General features: G+C 34.1%; 1 protein-coding gene across 1 annotated transcript in view; it reads right to left on the bottom strand.

Moving 5' to 3' along the window:
- The window catches only part of LOC117317971 (cardioacceleratory peptide receptor-like), a 46,663-nt gene that overhangs the window by 10,026 nt on the left and 20,483 nt on the right, over positions 1 to 16,154 (bottom strand). The window contains exons 3-4 of the mRNA XM_033872941.1: positions 14,254 to 14,603; positions 9,748 to 9,889 (exon numbers count right to left, since the gene is read on the bottom strand). Of these exons, the coding sequence (XP_033728832.1) occupies positions 9,748 to 9,889; positions 14,254 to 14,603 (492 nt within the window). The remainder of the gene's footprint in view (positions 1 to 9,747; positions 9,890 to 14,253; positions 14,604 to 16,154) is intronic.

The raw sequence follows: 16,154 nt of genomic DNA on the forward strand, positions 1-16,154 counted from the left end.
AAAAGACCTCTGCCCACAATTATACTTGCGGCCCGTTGAACACGAATGCACACAACATGTACATCGGAATATATTAAGCCGAACTTTTTTCATCGCCACCTAGACGTGGACGTGGTCAGAAACAGATAAGCATAGGTATTATTTCGTTACAGTGTAGTAAAGTGTAAGTTATAAGTACAGATGAAAACGCATGGAGTTCACGGGTTTACAGTTTCCGTGGTATATTGATATCTGACATTCACGAGAGGACTAAAACTTAAAAGGAATGTCCTAGGAGGTGTGAAATATGATTAAAAACATAGGGCTGAGGAACAAATTTGTAAACCCATGATTTAAGTTTATTGTCCTGAATGTTGATCATGTGGTTTTTATCGATGTAAACATCATATACACACATATCTTCATATACATTTTTCATTTGTAAGATGTAACGACTGTGGACAGGATTTCGAGTTAAAACCTGGTCATATTAGAATATTAGGTTTTTTAGGGTTTTTTTTTTTTTTTTCATTTCATTATTTGTTCAATCGTCCTCAGCGGACTCAATAATATACAGAGCAATAGTACTAATAGTATAGACAAAATGTACGTGTTCTGTAAATGATATAGATTGTAAAATTATATTGATTAAAAGTAACAAGTTTTGTTTTGTTTTTTCTTTGTTATTCTCGAATTCATTTTTTAAACGGTTCGTGTCAGCGGCATATATCAACTATTTTTGTCGAGTGTTAAATAACCTCTTTCATTGCATTTCTGGGTCATATATTTCCGTATTTAACGTACTGTCTGCGTTAGGTGAAAGTAGGAACATAAAGGTCGTATATGTTCACACAATTCCATCAACACGAATATTCCCCTTTGGTGTCGCTTTGTTGCAAATAAACCCTGTGTGGGGTCGATTTGAATCATTAAAACAATCATTCATCATTCAATTTATTAATTGTGATACATATAACAATTGTTTGCCACGCATGTTTTAATCAAAATCCAAAGAAATAAGAATACGTAAAATCAGATCTACTGTGTCGTCACTATATGCGTCGATCGCGTGGATACGTTTCCCACCAGAGGGCGCGACACGTTGCAATTTATTGTGTATTATCGCTATATTTGGTGTGGGCTTTCCCTTAACCCACACATATATACTATTAACTGCGGATGTTTTTTGTCTTGATACACATTTTATCGATTCTGCTCGAATTTTAAAAACATGCTTGACTGAATTGTCCTCCAAAAGCTCGAAACCGGTACAGAACAATGTCAACTAAAGCTACCGTGCGAGGCGAAGTATACGTGCAGCTCGAGCTGCGGCACAACACAACATCAACAATATGCATTTTCTCTGTTGTTAAATTCACCTACCATAGTCGATGAGGTAATCCAGCGTAATGTCGTCCGATCGGTGTCAATTTAAACAATTTATTCTCAATAATCAATAACCTATAAACCTAATATTGGGCCTGCAGCATGCTGTGATGAAGGACTACCTAGTTTATTACAATGAATGTCATTGACCTCGTCCTAAAGTCGTTTCCAATCTTCTTCTCGATACCAAAGAGGCATAGAGACTACAAAAATATCGAAAAGAATACACTTATATTTTGCTCGTACATTGAAAGGAAGAGGTATCAAGCTTTACATTCACATTAATGACATGTATTTACTTTAAATTACAATAGTAACAGGTTAGCGGTGCAGGCCTATTTGGGCCTCTTGTCTTGTTGATAGCATGCAGCGTGCTTACTTTTTCATCTTTCCCTTTTTTTAACAAATATTTAAGATAAGCAAAAATTTACATTTAGTTTTGGCATGCGTGAAGCACTCTTGATTTCTGTTTGCTAAGGCAAGCTACATGCACGGTTTTAGGTTTTTGTGACGTCACATTCATTAGTTTTCGAAAATACTGTAAAAGCAAACAAAACTAGATTTACCTCGCATCCCTGTCATCTGGATCAGATATCGTAACGTTGATGCTGCAAGACACATATGATGTCTATAAATACGAGTTTTAAAAGGAAAGCAGATATTCCAGTGAAAATGACGTTAGAGAAAATGATGACTCCAGATAAATCGCCATGCCACTCTTTATGTGTGTTGCCTTGCATTATTGAACTGTACTTTTATTTTCCGATGTGTTGTGTCATCCTACGTGTATTACGAATACTTTATCAGAAGTAAATCACCACTCTCTAGCGCAAATGTTCATCTTTAAGTTGTATTTATCGTCGATATGAATACCATCTCTGGGTGACAGATAAAAATATTAAATCTTAAATATTGACATAAGCTATTATCTTGAAACTTTTAAATCGTCATATTTCCATTAAGGAATTATTTCTTAAAATTTTCGAAATGTATTACCAGATGATACAAATCTCCCATTTTGACATTGAAATCATTGATGCAAATAAATAATCCGTGTCACCTGATTCGAGATGCCAAACGTCAAAGTAGCGTCGATCACTATGGCGACAAAACGATAAAATCCTATTGTTATATAGAATAATGTACAGCCCAGGGAAATCAATCCTGAGCAGCAGGAGACCGTTACACAAAACGAAAATGTAACTGATTATACATTATTGATAAAATTTCCATAATATGATTTTAACAATATATTATTGAATTGAGTTAAATCAAGTACTGATGTTACCAGGCTGGTTTTGATACCGCAAGCATTTTCTGTACTTTTCCTCGAAACAATGTTGTGTCAGGATAATTTACTTCCAAGTCAGAAATGATGCATATATTTTCGAGTTGAGTGACTAACTTTCATTGCTACAAAAACAAATGAACCAGGAAGTGACAACAGATTTATACAATAAGATATGGGACCGGGCCAAAACATCCGGGAAATGTCTGTATGAACGGAAAAATCAGTAATACGACAATAATATTTTCTTTGATAACTGCATTATTTAATATACATTCTAGTTGTACTTAATCTCTTCTATTCTGAAAGGTGCATATATCAGATATAACAAAAATAATTATTTCTAATCAAAAGCATTTAATATAACGCAGAGTCATCAATTTTTTCATTATAGCATGTTGTCAAGTCTTGAAAATGTAATATATTGTGACAGTTTTAGTCCATTTTTGTAAAAAAACAAAAAAACATTAATCACAAAATAAACAAATGTCAACAGACAATGCCACTATAAATATCAGGCGTTGTTATAACCGATGTGAATATTGCATACGGTTTTGACATCATATTATCTTTAATAAACAATATACTTGTTATTGGTTTTAGCGGTATAATCCCTGTCAATTAAAGTATTTATCTTAAAACTCTCTAGTGTTTGGTATATAACCTGCAATATCAAAATACCAGGAGGTAAGAATAGCTTTATACATTAAGATATGGGACCGGACCCAAATATCCGGAAAATGTCTGTTTGGTAAGTTGCGATATAAAAATACATTTTGGTACACGAGTACTGTATTTCAACTAACATACCGAAACATAGTGTATGTCTGACAGGGTTGTAGGTCATGTTCTGGTATGATTGAGTAAATCTAGAATCACTGGCTCCTCTAGAAAAAAAAACAGGTGGCGGCTAATGGACGCTAGTGCCATTCCGGCATTGTCAGGAAAGCCATACATTACGAACGCTAATTGGAATCACCAACGACGGAAGAGCGCTCTTTGACACGTGTCATGCGTAAGATGCACAGATTTGACGGAAACAGGTCAAACGAGTTTATTGCCATTCTGTTCACTCACAATGGATCTGCCATGGCTAAATCATCTAATCATTAGTTGATACCAATTTATTACATTTCTATCAGTGAAATATCAAAAATGAATCATTCTATAAATATCATATTTATCACTAGTGAAAAATATCACTTTTGCTGATTTGACCAATCAAATTAATGATTAGAAAATACCAAAATAATTGACCAATCAGAAAGCCCGACATATATGTCAGCACCTGGACAGGGGGAACTACTTTTTTTCTATGCAAACTTTCGCTGTAGGCCTAGTTAGCATACGGGGTAGGTAATAAAATATCAAAATATTAGCCACACTCGTGAATATATATTTGGTATTACTGAAGACACTGTTAGATATCCTCTATGTCACTACACAATTAACCGAGAAAAGATAGATTTATTAACGACGGGACTTGTCGTGCGTTTGATGTGTTTTTTAACATGCAAACATATATCTTAACGCAATGAAAATATTGGCATATGACCGAAGCACGAAAATATCCATGTAAGTGCAATTGAAACACACACCATTATGTAATCATCAAAAAACAATAGGAAGTACAAATCAAGAAAACAAGAAAGAATCATATGCTAATTATGAATGTACAAATCACTTAAAGGGACAATTTAGTCAAGTTTGTTTACCTTTTTATCATTTCACACATTATTTCATGATAGTGTACTTCAGTTCTCCTTATGAACTATCCTTGGTCATATATTGATACAAGTTTATGTTTTCCATGCGTGTTTTTAATTAATTGTAAGGGGGATCCTAATCGTATAACCATACGATTTATATGCAAATGAGCAAGTCGTCTCTAGTCTCTCTACACACTTTGTATACATGTGTGCAAGGACAGTCCCGTCTCGTGACTGTAAACAACATTAGTTTGCATTTGAAGCTGTTAACGGATATTTTAACTATAGGTTGCAGGTCTCGTACCAAACGTAGACAGTGAATGGATGAACAAAATATATGGAGAATTACTGTTAGGTCATGAATATAACAAATGTCAGTTTTTCGAACGGTTGCGACAACACTGAAGAAGTTCATACAGTTGCGAGCGAGTTTGCCGAGACTTGACCTAGATCGGCCTACGGAGTTATGTTGAGTGCAATATTTTTGTTCTGTACAACTTCCACTTGTTATAAGTATTGTTCTGATTACATCATGGATGAAATAAATCACTTAGATTGGTGTTAGTGTTTGTTTGCATTCGTACATAAATGAAAATACAATCTTTTTCTGCATACGTATCGGCCGTATACATGCATGTGTGTAAACAATTACTTGAACACGAATTCCCGTTCGGTGACCCTGGAATAAACCTGTGCTTGGTCGATTTGAATTGTCAAAACAATAAATCATTATTGAATCTATCAATTATGATACATGTAACAACTGTTTGCCACGCATGTTGTTAAATCGAAATCCAAAGAAATAAGTATACGTCGGATCTACCGTACGCGTGTCGTCACTTACAACCAACTCTGTTCCTGCCAGAGGGAGCAACAAGTTGCACTATATTTGGAGCATAACTATATTTGACGTGGGCTTTCCCAAAACTTAAACTGACCATAATGGACATTGGCTACGTAGCAGATAACTGTTGACCGCAGATTATTTAGTCTGGGTATATGTTTTATCGATTCTGCTTGAATTATAAAAAGGAATGAAAGTACGGATAGCAAATAGGACGTCACCACAAATAAGGAAATTGAACAAACATCCATTAAAACAATACCAAACCAAACAGGAGAAGAGAGAAGGTATACTTCAAACAAAACAAGGGAACACAGAAAACATACTTCAAACAAAACAAGGGAACAGAAAAGATATATATCAAACTAAAAAAGGGAACAGAGAAGATATACTTCAAACCTAACAAGGGAAGAGAGAAGATATACTTCAAACCAAACAAGGGAACAGACAAGATATACATCAAACAAAACAAGGGAACAGACAAGATATACATCAAACCAAACAAGGGAAGAGAGAAGATATACTTCAAACCAAACAAGGGAACAGACAAGATATACATCAAACAAAACAAGGGAACAGACAAGATATACATCAAACAAAACAAGGGAACAGACAAGATATACATCAAACCAAACAAGGGAAGAGAAAAGATATACATCAAACCAAACAAGGGAACAGACAAGATATACATCAAACCAAACAAGGGAACAGACAAGATATACATCAAACCAAACAAGGGAAGAGACAAGATATACTTCAAACCAAACAAGGGAAGAGAGAAGATATACTTCAAACCAAACAAGGGAACAGACAAGATATACATCAAACAAAACAAGGGAAGAGGGAAGATATACATCAAACAAAACAAGGGAAGAGAGAAGATATACATCAAACCAAACAAGGGAACAGAGAAGATATACATCAAACCAAACAAGGGAACAGAGAAGATATACATCAAACCAAACAAAGGAACAGAGAAGATATACATCAAACCAAACAAGGGAACAGACAAGATATACATCAAACAAAACAAGGGAACAGACAAGATATACATCAAACCAAACAAGGGAACAGACAAGATATACATCAAACCAAACAAGGGAACAGACAAGATATACATCAAACAAAACAAGGGAACAGAAAAGATATACATCAAACCAAACAAGGGAAGAGAAAAGATATACATCAAACCAAACAAGGGAACAGACAAGATATACATCAAACAAAACAAGGGAACAGAAAAGATATACATCAAACCAAACAAGGGAAGAGACAAGATATACATCAAACAAAACAAGGGAACAGAGGAAACATACATCAAACCAAACAAGGGAACAGAGAAGATATCCTACCATGTCGGTCATGTATCGAAAATCAAAATGCGAAAAATCAGAATGTACCTCCGTGTCCACCTGAAGCCTTACGACAACATCAACATGAGTTATCTTTACAATGCAAACATTTGCATTTTTCTATATTCTACTTAAAAGCTGACATATTTGATAGACGTTCTGCCGCTGGTAACATGGACGTGTGTGGGTGCGATATGATAAACAGTTAAAACAAGGCTAGGTTTAGCAAGATCTTGGTTATTGACCAATGAAAACTTTCGTTACATCTCCGACAAGGTAGGATTTCTATGTCTTCAAAATTTCGTAATTTGATTCTAATCTATCTAAGTTGCTTTTGATAAATTACTAAACACGGATTGTGTTCATAAAAATAACAGAAGGAATGATAATGTATTATGATTACGAAAGCAATAACATTATTAAATCTTAAAAATATTTTATGGGAGTGGTCACTGAAACTTCAGTATTAATAAACGAGAAGTCATCAATTTTCTTTTAATCGTAATGAAATGTATTTTAAGTCTCCTAGATGTAAGATATATTGACGTTTTAAGTCTATTTGTAGTAAACATTAACAATTAAATCAAAAGCTTTTCAGCAGACACTGTCACCATAAATTTCAGCCGCTTTTATCACTTAAAACATTCTACCACTTAGTTATTACATACAGCGTTGACAGCATATATATAGAGAGAGAGAGATTACACAACGAGTGGTTGATGGATATGGAATTTATTTCACACTCGTAAGTTATTTTCTAAAAGTTACAAATGAAGCGAGCTCTAGCGAGTGTATTTTGAACCTTTTAGAAAATAAATTCCATATCCAAAAATCACAAGTAGTGTGACCTGTTTCTACCACAAGTATATCGGCTTGAACCAAAGGGGAAACGTGGGAAAAGTCTTATTTCGCGTATACAAATAAGGTGTACCGGTGACGGCCGGGACGCGGTGATGTGACGTCATTCGATCATTGATGACGTCAATAACAATGGCAGCTCGGGTCAAAGTTGGAATTATTGACCAATCAAAAGACCGGAAGGTCATATTCCACTAGTAACATATATTTATCTAATAGTCGCGACATTTATACAATGGCTTGAAATATATATAACCTCCAGATTACTAACTACTGCTATTGATCCTGGTGGCGAAAGTCTTGACAGTATGAGTAAAATTCTCAAAACTTATTCTTTATTGTTTGGTATAGAACTTCCACACTTTGGTACGCTAGCACTTTATTTCAACTAACATACTGACTCATTGTGTATATTGCACAGTGACATACACCATGTTAAGATTAATCTCTGAGTGTTCACCATTCTTAAATCTTCAGTATATTTTATAAGGACTGTCGCTGAATCATCAGTATTCTTATATCTTAAATCACTTTCATGAGGGTTTGCTTCCACTGTTGGGAATTACATGGTGGCTTGCTAATAAATAACGTTACTCCTCACTCCCTGCGCGGAAGATTGATTCTCAACATATCAGCAAAACGACATCAGAAGGCGAACTGCAGCGTAACTTGGACCATTTACAACGTTGGCATTTAAAACTTAAGATGATAAAATGGTACTTAAGATGAAATTCTTGATTTTCGAAATCGATTTTGTTTAGTTAAACTGTGTTATATTTTCATATGTGTTTATTAAATATTGTGTCTCTATATCGGAAAGGCGATTTGTCATTTTTGTAATATGTCCTAGCTGTTCAATTTCTGCAGACGGATAAATAACCTATTTTTCAATGATTTTGCAGCAATCGCTAAATATCTTAAAAGACTTACTGGTCATCAATAAAATGGATACTTATCACCCCCTTATAAGCATTTTTCTTCTTTATGATACCAACGATTTCAATCAGACATAACGTGATGGTCTCGTTAAGTGTTATATACATATATATTGGCATTTAAATGATCTGATCTGTATTTGAAAATATCTAAATTTGTTTTATGTGCATATGTTCAATCATATACAAAATGTTGAATGAGTTTGTCTGAACTAGGAACTAGTCGGCGGATTGAATTTGTAAATATAAAGTTTAAGGTGTTTTAACAATACAATTTTGAACAATATTATCAACTTAGGTGGTATGACTGGCAAACTATGATGATGTGTTTCTATTGAAAGTATTGCGTCGCACGAATTTTGTTACCTACGAGTAAAATTTAATAATCTAGTTTTCGCTTAAAAATAGGCTTTGATTGCATTGCGAAGTCACTTTGTTCATCAACCTAAATATTTCTTGCTCTGATTGAAACTAAATGTACATTTAATGCATTAAACAACACAACAAAGTTACTTGTCATTTTGTATAAAATCATAATTTGGCTGGTCATGATTAAGAACCTTACATATACTACATGCAGAAATATATGATATGCACACTGCTGTGAACATGCTAATGGAGTCATATCACAATATTAACATATCCCCCTTCTTTAGCTTAGTAAACTCGTCCTGCGAATAAATTAGCGTATATGCAGTGAAAAAAAAGGTTCAACGGATCAATGAACACGGGAATCGGTACCATAATTATGACGTCGTCTTATTGTGACGTTACCGGAACGACGACTAGACGGCGTCATTTTCAAAGGACTGATCAACGCAATTTTAGCGTGTTCTCCTGTTACCCGATGATCTCTGCACACGTCAACTTGAATATTGCGGAAATGAGGGTATATTTAACCTCCCCACGAGATAAGCTAACAGCAAATGGCTGAAGCGTGCAGTTCATGCAGAACATGTGACCACGTCACTACTAAATCTGTGTCATTATACGCTGTGCTTGACAACCATTGCTTATTTGAGACGGAAATTGTGGATTTTGAATATATCAATTAACTAAAAAAAACTGTAAAGTTATTAAACAAATATGTTGGGTTGTTTCTTTTAATTTTGTTAACAATACTGGTGTCTTTACGTAGATTCTCTAGAAATATATTATCTTACCAACCACGGTTGCAAAAGTTAACAACATATTTTCTTCGTACTGTGTTCAAACGATTTGTTTAATTTTAAGAAAGCTTTCCGCCAAGACTCAAAAATGTCATTTCCATGATTCATATACACACATTGTCACAAAGCAAGTTATATAAAATTATATGACTACATCTTTACCAGCTAACTGAATATTAGAACATGATGACATGCTTTATGACGGGAGGTACGTGGGAAATACTAACTTGTGTGTTCGTGCTTCGTTAAAGGTATCCCTTTTCTTCCTCGCCTCCATATCATTGCCACTATCGTCGAATAACAGAGACCAATCAGCATCACTGGCAGAACCATATTTATTATGGCAAAAAACAAAATCATTGGCTTTTTCTGAAAATGAAAAAATGAATCAATTTCAAGACAATTTGAATCGTTGATTGGAAGCGGTTAAAATCAGTAACAATGATGGAACCATATGGTTTCATGAAGAAAGGCATAATCATCAGCTTTTTCTGAAAACAATCTAAATTTAAATCGTTGAATGGACGCGATGACTATCATTACCAATAAAAGAGTCATATTGTTTTAAGGTAAAAGTAAAAGCATTGTCTTCTGAAAATGATAAAGCTAAATAATTAATTACAGGACAACTTCAATCGTTCATTATATACAGATTTCTTTGTATTAAAAAGGAAACATGTAATATAACTGTGTCAGCGTTAGTGAATTATTTCTTTTCGTTGGTAGATCTGGTGTTTTTTTCAAACATTTGCACACAGGATGGTAATGAAATGAAACAGACTTAAGATAAATGTCATGAACCCAATTCATCATCTCAGAGTTGTGTTAAGATAAACAAGAATGTGCACCCAATGTGCCATGAATTACTACGTCCTAGAATTTCTATGCATATGACATTTACATATACCTTAATATAGATCAATAACTCTTAAAACAAAATTTTGTGCAGAAACGAAGTTATTTTGCATTTTTACCATATTCAACTATTATGGTTTGTAAACTGGAATTGTATCGCAAAAGTTTGGAAAGCTGTTTATTCAGAACTTAACAAATCAATAAAGAATACCGACATACTTCTAAAAACTCGTATTCCTAACTCAGAATCGTTAAAACGACGCTACAATATGATTAAAGTTTAGATTTGTATGGAGATCATTGACAAAGCATTGTGAGTACGACCAGGGGATACGATAGAGAAATCGTCTTCTGCTTCTCAACACTCGCCATAACTCGGGCAACATTGTTTTGATGAAATATTATATTACCATTTAATATAAAGAAGTACTCCACTTATAAATCTATGATTTATTATCGTATTATACCAGAATAAAGATTATCTTAGGAACACATGCAGCGTAGTGGACCTTACTTATTGCGAAATATAAGGCGTTCGTTGAATGAGCTTCTTGTAAGAAGAGAGGAATCACGCATGGGAATAGATTACCGTTCATATAATAAAGGATTTGTGAATTAAGCATTTATGATGTTATGATGACTATTAAATTATAATTTCTAGAACTCAAAAGGGGAATATTCTTCTACATGTAACAAACATAATACGATCAAAAGGATGGGAATTGAAATATGCCACCGGTATTTCGTAAAAACAAAAATCAAAGGGCCAAAGTCCCTGAAAACGTCAGGGTCGGGAAATTGTGAAATGAAATTAAGCACAATTTCCATAAATATAGCAAATTCAATTTCAAGAGCAGCATTGGTGCTGGTGTGTATTTTATAAGTTTTTATATTAATCTTATCAAAATATACAGCTCGTATGGCTGATCAAAGTTTTGAATAACTTGGGATAGCTGTGATTGGCCGGATCAGCCTCAGTCCCCCAGAACTTTTCTCATTGACGACTAAAACCTGAAAGGTCCCTGGCGTTAAAAATACAAGAAAGTAACCTATAACTTTCATCCTAAAATATATAGACTGTACAAAGACAAAGACGAACGTGTTATTGGCAATGATCCAGTATCAAAATCATTTATATTAGTTGGCGTAAGTTAACTTCTACTACCGATCTCGGTTCTCAATATACACGTACACACTTATTGTATCAGTTTGTAGTAAAACGTTTTGAATGACGGCGTGGTTTAAATAGTAATATGTATCAATCATGTCATCTGTCTTGCTCCAAGGAAAATGTTTGAAATTGGAACGGATATTACATCATGAAATCGAAGAAGCATATCAATGATGTGGATTGACGAAAGCTCGCGTAAACACGTATACGAAGTTTGACATCCACTAGTAGTGTAGAAGTTTTTGTATTCAATGGGTTGAATTTTCCCCTCAGTTGAAGATCGAATTATTATATTAATGGCAAGACTGAGAAAGCTTATGAAGGCAGAAATGTCTTTTTGTTTTGTGTATTTCTTCGCAAATAATTCATTTTTGATTATCTGTATATGTTGGGCATATCTTTAGTTCAACAATATTTCTCGTTGCCTATAAATTAATAATGCTGCTTTAACAGTACCAGATTGATATATATACTATATCAAAACATATGCACTAACTAAGTGTATTTTAATGCTTTTTCCATAACGTACATATTTCAGTGTGGGTCTTATATTTTGACGCAAGCATAGGATTTTCCAGAAAATATGGTAAATGAAGTAAAGGTAATTAAAAGCCAGCCGAATAAAACTGTTCATTATCTTTTTGCTTCCTTTTTTAACTATTATCATCAAGCACCAAAATCCTGTTTTGTTTAATGCGACGTGTATTAAGCCGGATAAGATATTTTAGAACAAAGGGTATTTTTGATTACATCTTACGTAACGCACTCCACTGAGACATCAATTTGAATCATTTTGTGAGTAATCCATCTTAGTAAAATATTATCGGTGGCCGTACTATTATTACTTTTTTCTTTTGACGATATCTTGCTTGTCAAGATCAATATTGATTAAAACAACCAATACCCTTTGTAAGATAGCAAGTCATTAACTAATGAACAGTGATTAATCACTTTACTTGTACAGTGTAAAGAGTATGTCAGAGAGAATTCACAAAGGAATAACTCAGAGGAAATAAACAAAACGACTTGAGGTTAAACGCCTTAATCTATCTTACCTTAAGTTCGTAAAAGCTCCTTTTTGGACTGACGATCAATATTCTCAATTAAAACCAAACATTTTAATGACACTGATCAGGCCCTTTTATATACTTTTTATTAAACAAGTAAATTATCACAATCATTCAATGTAATGGTAGTTTGTACTCAAAATTGAAAAAAAGAAAGGCATACTTTTTTACAATATATATTTCCATGAAAATCCATGAAAAAAAGCAAGCAAGGGGATTAAGGCCTAAAAATATTCGCAACATTATGTCACACATTTTAATGCAGTCAGTTATAAAGTTTTCTTTTGTATTTCCTCGTCACAATCAATATATTTTTTTTATAAAAGGACGACTAGAACGATATACATCGTGCAGTGTGCCATCTAGACACGCTATTCTACCTCCAATATTCACCATACAATGGTTATTTTTTGTTACCTGACTCTATGTTAATGTAAATGAGGTGTTTTTGACTGTGGACAGGTCATTAATTTTGACTGTTAACTGGCAAGGAAAATAGGTGTGTAGTTTTAGTTACAAAATCACTTTTTAAGTACACTTAAAAGAGACAGAGTTTCTAACTTTATAATAAGAATTAATGTGGCGAATTTATCCGCTGTTGTTTAGTTCAAAAACAATCTTTGAATCCTTCCCAAAATTGGACAGCCTGTTAAATTCGGCATCATTTACCGGGAGTTTTTTTCTCATATTGAATTATCAAAACATCATTATGTTTGTTTCATTGTCATATAAAGACTGCCTATAGCATCCGCCTTAAATCAGTATGATGTCTATGCTCACAGTTCAGTAGAAAAGGTTATGAATTGGTTCCAAATACTGATATATTTGTTAAGAGTAGCATTATTATTGATACAGTGTTTGTTTTTGTTTTTATTATTTTATTTTATTTTTTTTTTTATTTTTTTTTTTTTTTTCGTATAAGCAATTCTTTCAATTTCGCATTCGATATCATGATGCACTTTACTGTATCCAGAATATAATTGGTGACATAAAATAATTGTGTGCTCCTGAAATATCAGTCACGAAAAACAATTAAAAATGGGATAGGAAACCGTAGGGAACACAGATCCAAGAACTGCCTTTTTACCGTTACAAAACACGACGTAAATGTTCTGACTGTTGTCTCATTTGTTATCCGTTAGAATTGATTTTTTTTCAGTTTTATACCAAATGTTTATAAGAAAACTGGTCACTACTTTACATTACCCACAAAAACAATCAAGCTGTTAGAATAATGTATTTACGATTGTAAACCTTTATCCAGAAAAGCTTTGTCTTCCCTTGAAGATCAAAATTGCGATAAGCTCTCAAATGGTAATTTTACCTGGTAACTTGATGATATTGTTGTTACAACATTCCCTTTTAAATAAAACAATATCTATAGTAAATTTGTTGTTTTCACCACATGCCAGGAAGTGGTATTAATTAACATATTTCTTTCTGGAATTTCTTCCTCTTCAAAGAGCTTTGCCTTACATCAAGGTCGAAGGTTTTATAGTGTTGGTGGGTGGGAGCGTTGAACATGCAGTACCCATCAATTGTTGAATGAATTTCAGACGTAATATCTGTTTGTTCTTCTTGGTGTTTCTCAGAACGTATTATTTTTCATCTAAGTGAAAATTACTTGTAATGCATCTTACCATGTTTTCCGGGTAGGTTATTTCACAGAATGGTATGTCGTGTTGCGGCGTTGGTATTCCGGTGAGAATTTGCGCGTATACAGGATCATAAACTCCAAGAATAGCGGCGATAACCCATGCGAAACTGACCAGTGTCCACTTGTAGACTATTCCTCTCCTGGTGGCGGACAGTGGCCGAGCGATGGCATATAGTCTATCAACACTTAAAACAACTAACATATAGGTCGAGGCGAAACACACGACCAAACTCAGGTACTTGATGAGTTTACACATAACCAGACCAGCGAGCCAAGCATCTAGGAGTCTGTCTATCACAGCAGGGAAGATGTAGAATACCGCCATTAAAAAGTCTGTAAAACCAATGAAATAAAGTCTTAATTAATATTATGCTTTTACAACTGAGCATGCCATGAGGAAATATTGACATAAGCAACAGTAATGGTATAATGGTGGATTTTAATATACTTAAGCTCAAAATTAAAATCAATAAGCCGGAATCAACGTAGGATGTTATGTCATCATATCTCACGTCACGTTCCCAAAAAGAGGACCAGGATGCTGACATTCAAACCACCAAAGATAGTAATGAACCCAAATGTTAAGTTAAAATAACACAAATCCGTTTATTTGAAGTAAGGTGATAAATCTATATACATATATAATTTGGTGAATTTGTGTACCATGTTTGATATTTTATCAAGGAGGGAAGCTGTCATATAATTGGTTTTAATAGCTCTTCCTTACTATTAATACTATTATATTTTTCTTCCATTATATTTGATAAGCCTCTCATTTAAACGTCATCTCAAATTATCGTTTTAACCAATCAGCTTGCAACGAGGCCATATCAACAAATATTTGACTCGGAAAAGATATAATTATAAGTAATTTCCAATAATAAGGTGTAACCACATACAATGATCTATAAGAATATATATTACATGTTTAAGAGTAGTTCATTTAGTTTAGTTTTGTCAAACGTCATATTAACAGCCAGGGTCATTTAAGGGCGTGCCAGATTTTGGAGGTATACGAAAGCCGGAGTATCTGGAAAAAAACCCACTGGTCTACAGTCCGTATCAGGCAACTGCCCCCACGTGGGTTTCGAACTCGCAACCCAGAGGTGGAGGGCTAGTGATAAAGTGTCGATACACCTTAACCACTTGGCCATCGCGTCCCCCATATTTAAATCTTATTTTAAATTAGAGGTCATATCAACAACACATTGCGTGTTATGTCAACATCACTATTAGGTTGGGATATTATCTTCACAAGAACTGGTCATAATCGTGACTGCAGCTTCTTTCCTCAGTAGATTTACTTTGCGATGACGTATTTATTTCCACGTAATGGCAAAACGATTAGCTTCGAGGGAAAAATTATAATTCTAATATGTCTCCATTTTGTTTTTACAGTCATTTCAGGGTAGTATATTACTGTATTTGCCCATCAAGTACTCATTCAGCTTGAGAAGTGTGTAAACTTCTACGACTGTATCTCACGTCATTCTTGATCAATTAGCGATGTCCTCAAATGAAAAAGACATTTAACGAATGAAACATTAAATAGAAATGGCATCATCTAGATGTCGACTTACAACATTCACATTACACGTCTTTACGACTGTGTTGTAAACAGTTAATTTTTTCTATTTGCTGTCATTTATCTCGTGCTTAACGGTTAAAGAGGCTTACCCGCAGACGGACCGGTAAACGGCACATCTCCGATCACTAAATAAACTTCAGTACACGTTTCTATGTGACAAAATTAGAGGCTTTCCGACTTTATTTCTTGAAAACAATTACAGAATATGTATTTAAAAGACGTTTTAAAACTCAACCTGAGAGGGAAATGTATGGAATATAACGGCAAATCTTCTTTGTAAATCGCCGCTGCCTTTG

This window comes from Pecten maximus, chromosome 19 (genome assembly GCF_902652985.1).
Source record: "Pecten maximus chromosome 19, xPecMax1.1, whole genome shotgun sequence".
NCBI classification, from domain to species: domain Eukaryota; kingdom Metazoa; phylum Mollusca; class Bivalvia; order Pectinida; family Pectinidae; genus Pecten; species Pecten maximus.